Source organism: Notothenia coriiceps, unplaced genomic scaffold (assembly GCF_000735185.1).
Source record: "Notothenia coriiceps isolate Sejong01 unplaced genomic scaffold, NC01 NC01_scaffold00037246, whole genome shotgun sequence".
Lineage (NCBI taxonomy): Eukaryota > Metazoa > Chordata > Actinopteri > Perciformes > Nototheniidae > Notothenia > Notothenia coriiceps.
Genome location: NW_011369947.1, coordinates 3,425,596 through 3,433,125, shown reverse-complemented (window position 1 = coordinate 3,433,125; position 7,530 = coordinate 3,425,596). Strand labels below are relative to the sequence as shown.

Genomic DNA, 7,530 nt, shown 5'->3' with positions numbered 1-7,530 from the left:
TCTGTCTGTCTGTCTGTCTGTCTGTCTGTCTGTCTGTCTGTCTGTCTGTCTGTCTGTCTGTCTGTCTGTGTGTGTGTGTGTGTGTGTGTGTGTGTTTGTGTGTGTGTGTGTGTGTGTGTGTGTGTGTGTGTGTGTGTGTGTGTGTGTGTGTGTGTGTGTGTGTGTGTGTGTGTGTGTGTGTGTGTGTGTGTGTGTGTGTGTATTCAGTGTGTGTGTCCAACTTTACCCTTCCAAACCATGCCTCAGCAAAGGGGTTACAGCTGCGAGCGCACATGCTTCTGTAAGTTTGTTCAGATGAAAGTCGTGCAGGGCAGGCTCGACATTAAAAACCTGAGCATGAACCACACCACTTGACAGCCTTTTCCACCGCTCTAAAGGTCAGATTATATCCGACTATTAGTGGCTTGTGTAATGGATCTCGTTAGATCTTATTGCAGAACAAGGTTTGCGCTCTAAAGAAACCTCTATCTTTGGAGGTTCATTTATTGGGTCCATAAAACTGAACATTTAAAGTTGTTAAAGGGTTATGCAGAAACAAGCAAAAAGAATCACACTGGATATATGGAATACCACCATGTGTTTTGGAGGTTTATTCTTGTTTTGTCTGCAGCAAAATCACTATGTTATGTGTGTGGGCGGCTGTGAGGTTGAGTCAAAATAAAAGTAAACGTAAGCGTAAATACTAAATGGGTGAATCTAAATTCGTTCAGTGTGTGCTTCTGGGTAAAATCACAACGGTGCGCCACTGAGGTTTCCTAAGCCACACTGGCAATTATTTTGTATGCTCTTGTTTACATCCATAATGAACCAACGGCAACATTACATCCCTCAACTAAGCACTTAAGGACTCCCCGCTCCTCAACATAATGAAGCTTTGATAAATACAGTTACTGCTGAGATGTCGGAGGCACTTTTAAGCGCCATATATCAATGCCTTGTGGGAAGAAAAAAGGATTTAGAAGAAGATTTCTTTCACAAAGCAACAGGCTTACAAGTGGTGTTCAAACACCGTAAGGATTGTTTCCCTGGTTTCAGCGCAGCAATGCCACATCCCTGTTGATCCTGAGCAACCCCGAGCACAATATGTAGACTGTCACCGTCAGAGGAACTCATCCAAGAACTAATCCCCTTTAAAACCATCATCCAGCCACTGATCAAATGATCCTAAAAGCTTCTGGCTAATCTCCATTTTCTCAATTTCTCTCCCTCTTAGTCAAAACTCTCCCATCATGTCCAGCACTGGCTCCTGCCTCATCTGTGTCCGGCTGATCAGTGCTACAAACGTGAGAATCTATTTCCTCTCAGTTATCATTGTGTTCATGTATGCATGTCAGAGCAGAGCCGAGGCTGACCCTGACCCTTCTCCGTATTACACACAAACCTTAAACGCCTCTCGGCACATTTGTGTGGTTAGCAAACCGCCAAAGAAGAAGCCGAGTGAAGACATTCCCAGGATTTTCAGCACAAAGATAAACAGTGTAAGGAAAACAGATGAAAGCTGAGGTGAGCCAGCTTGTGTGCGTGAGCATGAAAGGGCTGTGAACCCAAAGTATAAGTCCAGCTGAAAAACTGAGAAAAAGAATATGCTTCCTCCTGATTATCATCACATTATTTTGTGGGAAAAGGAATGCAGCATTACAAGATGTAAGCTCTTCTGAAAACATTTGCTTTTGGGGTTTGATATGACTTTTAAATAGCATCCAAAACACCTCCAAAAGCAAACTTACATCCTCTGACTCCAGAAAACATGCAGCCCACTAAACAAGCCTCTTTTGTGGAAAGAGAGGATGCCTGAGAAGTGCCAGAGGCAGCGTTTTTGCCAACCTCATAGCATGTTATTCAGACGTCGCCAAATAAGGTCTCCCGAAGCACGCAGCTAGGCTAGGATAAGCGTGTCTCTCTTTGCGGCCGTTTTCCTAGCTCGCTCTTTCCCCCCCAGCTGGGATCCCCAGGAATATAATACGCCACTTGTTGGATATTGCCTGACATGAACACTTGCCCGTGTTTGAAAAACTAAGTCGTGAATTTTTGAGGATTTTGCACTTCAGAGAGCTCCAGTGAGTCCTGACCTCCAAGAAGGGAGCCGCGGAACACGCTCCCCCCTCTGGCTAAAGGGAGGGGGGTGAAGTCTGGGAGGACTTGTTGCATGCACACCTTATCGCACAAGGAGGTGTCGTGGTGTTAAGTGTGCTCTGTTGCACCACGGCTGCCTGCAGGTTTTGTAAATTCCCATGTGCCAGGTCTGACAGCCATTATGCCCCCCTCCCCCCCCCCATCCCCATCCACACTGTATCCCAGCATTCCCATGTTCTAGACTCCACTGAGGAGGCAAACAGCACAAACAGACAGCAGTGTTTAGCTGGGCTCAGGGGAAGTTGGTGAGGGAAGTCAAAGTAAACAACATTCCCTGCAGCCTCCAGCGAGCCAGAGACTGTTAAGTTGCTTTTTCTGTGTCTCTAAAGAGGAAGACGAAGAGGAGGGTGGGCTGCTCTCAAATCAATGACTTTAAGGGGAAACGTTCAGCCTGGACTAACCTGTCGTGTCACATGGCAGATGAGAATTAAAATGTTACATTTTATTGTCAGATCAAGTCTGAGATGTCCCTTGCATCACAGCAGCTCCATTTGAGCATGAACAAGGACAAATGTTTGAGACAGAAACATGTGGGTAGTTAAAAAGACTTTGAAGGATATTAAAAATCCTTGCAATTGTAATAAAGATTCCTCTCCAACAAATTGCCTCTTTCAAAATGGGAGGGGCGGGGTGTTTGTTTTGTAAGTGAGTGGGGATGCAAAAGTACGCGATGACACCATTTTATTCATCAACTGCTTGTTGTTTTATCTCTTTCGATGTTTTTTTTCATTAACTAATTTATTATTCTTTGCATTTTTTCAACATATTTCTTTTTTTTTTTGGGGGGGGGAATGAAACTTTGAAAGATGCGGAAAGGCTTACTGTTAAGTATTCAAATCCCCACTCACTCAGTGAAATATAGTGCTAGTGCTAGCAATAGTAAAATAATATACACTTTTAAAAAAAAGAAAGAAACATGGGGCGGACATTTAACGTTACATTACAATTATTAAAGAAGATATGTTCAAGATCCTTTAACATACATCGGGGTGTTTAACTGATTTGATGGTAACAATTAATATTCACTGTATTCGACATGGTTTGGGTCGGAGACAGTGTTCCAGACTCAACATTATGGTGGGTTGGTTCATAGTGTTTCTCAAACCTACAATCCATTAGCAGATTTTCATTTTCTTTTACATTATTAATAATAGAAATGTTGTGCCTGTGAAACATAAAGAACATGGCTCGACATTTCTGGTCCAGGCGTGAGGGAGAGATGATTTAGTTAAAGGCTCTAAAACGTTACCCTCCGTTGATCTCAAAAACATGGTAGTCATAACAGACGTGTATCATCTGCTCACCACACCCACAACCTGAAGTCATGTTACACGAAAAGCTGAGGGTAGGAAACCGTAGAAGTAAACCTGTGATTGCTTTTTTATTCCTTCCCTTACATTTGATGTCATTTTCGGCCCCCCCACAGCCTCACTGTGCACTTTCACTCCTGAAGTCACACCGCGCGGGAGAGAAAAAATAAATAAAACAAACACTAACCACGCCGGGGCAGAAGTGTGCTCATGGCAACAAAAGTGCAAAACGTTTTTCTCACTTACATTAGCAAAAGCCTCAAATACATGCCACGACTTGGCAAACGCCGCGCACTGGAATGCCTTCAGTTGAAAATTACCAATAATTACCATCCGCGTTTTGTAATTTTCATCAATTTACTTCAGAAAATCTTTTTCTCGTGAAAGAGCCTCTTTAATACAAATAGCTGGCTCAAGCTGTCTACAAGGATTTATGGTTTCAGCAAAAGTCCTTTTGGAAGTGCTGTAAAGCGCAGGGGGACGACATGTTGATTTTGTACATGAATAAAACTGTGAGATACCAAGAGTGGATGTCAAATCAAACGGGGAGGGTAATTCATCTCTTAGCTGAAAAATTCTCTTTCCCCTTGTATGTACTGTATTTCCTGTGAGAACGAGCACCTGAATCCCTTTTCTCCAACAAAATCCGACGTGAGAGGATGTTGACAGAAAAGTTTAAGAAACAAAGAACCTGTGTAAGTAGGTGCTGTCCAAAACAAATGGAAGTGAGGTTCAAACTCAGAATGAATTGATTCTGGACCAAACTGGAAGGCTCTGGAAGGAGACGACCACTGATGTGTTTTCCAGTGTGAAATACTTTCTTTTCAATGCATGATTTCCTCTGTGGATCTTAAGGGAGCAGGCTATACACCATTAAGTGTGCTAGACAGGAAAGTAACTTTCTAAACCAACGTTGGAGTAAGCGAGACCTTCGACCGTTTGGAAACCGTATACTACACGTGGGTGAACATGTTTTGAAAGCTTCTCGGTGGCAAAGAAAAAGCTCTTTGAAATATGGTTGCAATAATAAAAGAGGCAGTCACACAGGGCTGTAAATTAGACACGGGGCGCTTTATCAATCCTCGATAAACCTATTCAGAACCACAGGAGATATTGTTTTAACACATTCTGTCTACGAGTCGCCTGTATATCATGAAGCAGAGCATTACAGTATGGAGAAGATTGACATGCTCTCACACTGTAATGTTTCCTCCGGGGTCAGGCAGGTATCAGACTGAACAATGAGGCTGCCTGTGTTTCAATGTCTGAGATTAAGAACAAATGCAATGCTGCTGCACTTACGTGGCCTTTGGTAATTAAGCTCTTTAAAAGTCCAAAAATACATTATGAAGTGGTGTTGCAACTTCTAACTGGTACATTAATAAGGGCAAACTCGGAGAACGATTAAAGAGGGTGGTAATACTCGCATTTGCACATACTCACGCCCATACAAACGCTAGAATTTCGAAAATAGACACACTGGGAGCAAAAAAGGAAGGCATGTCCAGTTTTTGTCGTGGCTCGAACTACAAAAAGCATTCAGCTTAACGACTTTTGCAAATTGGACATAACTGTTTTGGAACACCCAATGTTCAGTCCAGCTACCAATTATAGCTGGTGTTGAACCACATTCACTATAACAGCAGATGAAGCTAAAGCACACCATTTAATGAACATGGGAAAAATAATTCTGGCTGCAATGGCATAACCACTTCATAATATATATCGCAGTTGTTATGGGGGGAGCACGGTGGCCAAATAAAGATTTCTCATGTGAAAGTCTTTTTGTGTGAAACATGATTGAATTATAGAATAAGATAGCAATGTTTTCCCAAAATGCTGAAATATGGGAACATTATCATCTGCGACAAGACATCAGTTACAGAGAAATCTTAACATAAAATCTCCACATCACTGTCAGAGGCAAACATAAACAGTCTCTGGAGCGGAGCTTGGAAAAAGCCTGACAGGCTTGTACGTTAGACAAAACAATACTTGTTTCTTTTTTGGAAGAACTCGACACAACTGGAGTGAAGAAGAAAGCTGGCGGATGTAGCTTTTAGAGTCGGAAAAAAAAGCATTGTTCCCTTGTAGCCTTGAACAGCTCCAACCCCACTCTTTGGCGTGAACCATATCGCTGCTGCATTCTACCCTGATGTCCAGGAACAGACCTTAGCAACAGTTACCCCCAGCTACAGCCCTTTGACTTGTGTTGTAATGGCATCTAGGGTCTACCGGAGAAATGGCACTGCGCACACACTGAGCTGTTTGCTTTTCTGAATTCCCATGACGGCTAGAAAGTGGAGTCATGTTTCCGCCGTCGAATAAAACCCCACTTTGTTTCTGCTCCGTCGGTCAAAGGCTCTGAAAATAGTCGCAGCCTTTCAAAGTTTATTACTCAGTGTTTTTCACACATCGCTAAAACAAGGGTGACGGTACGCCAAAGCACATTTTCCTCAATGTAATTATGCCAGATATAGTCTTGAAATCACCAAATAAAGTAGAAATAACTACTTTGAAAATAAGCTACCAAAAAAGCAGAAGTAATGAGTCGTGAATCCATCTACCACTGACCTTGACCACCCCTTTCTCGTGCATGGTGATGCAATTGTTGGGGTCTTTGGACAGCTGGTAAAGGGCCATAGCCGTGCTCTGGTGGACTTCCTTGTCTTTTGACTTGAGGTAACGCACCAGGGGGGCCACGGCGCCAGCATCACCGAAAGACGCCCTGTTGCTGCCCCACATGCAGCAGTGACCAATGGCCTCAGCAAGGTGGCGACGGAGCCTGTCATCAGTCTGCGAACAGGAGAACAGGATGCTATTGGCCCCCGGAGACCAGTCTTTACAATGTACAGAATAACAAGCTCTACTACAGCTCTGCAAAAGGCTCCTGGCAGAATCCTATGTTTTTCTCATTAGCGGGGTTTTTGTTTATTGACAGTAAGTGCAGTGTTGTTGAATAGTAAAACCTTGTTGTTTGTCTCCAGCAGTGGGGTGCACTTACCGTGTTAGTCTGCTTGGCGAGCAGCGGGACGACCCCGTGATCCGTAAGGACTGCCAGGTTCTCCTTGTCTTTGGCTATTTTGGCGATGGCGGCGCAGATGCTTGCCAGCACCTCGTTGTTTGTTGACTTCAGCAAATTAACAATCAGTTCCAATCCACCGACGAGGGAGCGCACCATTTCCCCTGCATCCTATAGTCAGAGAGTCTGTTATTAGCCTAGGCTCTGTCAAAATGAGCAACAGGGATGACGAGGAGGGAGGTAGTGTAATGAATGGGGAAAGAGGAGAGGCAGCCAGGGGTATTTGAAAAAAAGGCATAAAAAACAAAGAACACTGAATAAGTACAAGCAAAGTATTTACATAAGGGAACACTCAAAGCGCCATTAGTGCTAACTAGCAAGTATACCTATCTTTATGTAAAAACAACAACAACCGCTCTTACAGCACAACTGTGTTGTGGATTTGGGCGAAAAAGCAACACGTGTGACATCTTTGTCAACCCCTACTTGTCATAACGAACATGACACATAGAATTTAGAGCTTAGAGGTGACATTTGAAGCGCTCGCCTCAGACAGACACACACAAGGCCTCATGGTTTGAGTTCATGGCACCAGATGGTACCACAGGACTCTCAGCCACTTTTGAGGTAATGCCTACCAAACCAACAGGCTGGTGGGGCGTGCTGAGGGAACCACAGCGGAAGAGCTGGAGGAGGCACTGGCTGCAGTATGGCTTGGCACATCAGGCCGCTGTTTAAAATCAGAAATCACCATATCGCCAACCATGGGAGAATACATGACCGTGGCCGAGTCTGTGATGTTCAGCTTTGAAAATAGAACTGAAATGTTCCCAGAAGCATACAATTATGGATGCAAATCATAAAGCAGGCTTATTTTTAGTCCATTTCAACATCAATCAGCATGTCCAGAGCTGATGTATGGCCGAGCATTTGTTACATGCAATGTTCTTCATTCTATAAGTTAAGGGATTTCTTCAAATTCAGCACGGACAAAAAGCAGTGCATGATTTACAGTTTCAGTGTAGAGGTACTTTTGGAGACCTGGGTGCACAGACAGAGAGCTCA

At 43.7% G+C, this 7,530-nt stretch overlaps 1 protein-coding gene across 1 annotated transcript in view; it reads right to left on the bottom strand.

The window, feature by feature from the left end:
• Positions 1-7,530, bottom strand: part of odad2 (outer dynein arm docking complex subunit 2) — a 31,447-nt gene that overhangs the window by 1,165 nt on the left and 22,752 nt on the right. Inside the window, exons 12-13 of the mRNA XM_010794579.1 lie at positions 6,448-6,636; positions 6,018-6,239 (exon numbers count right to left, since the gene is read on the bottom strand). Of these exons, the coding sequence (XP_010792881.1) occupies positions 6,018-6,239; positions 6,448-6,636 (411 nt within the window). The remainder of the gene's footprint in view (positions 1-6,017; positions 6,240-6,447; positions 6,637-7,530) is intronic.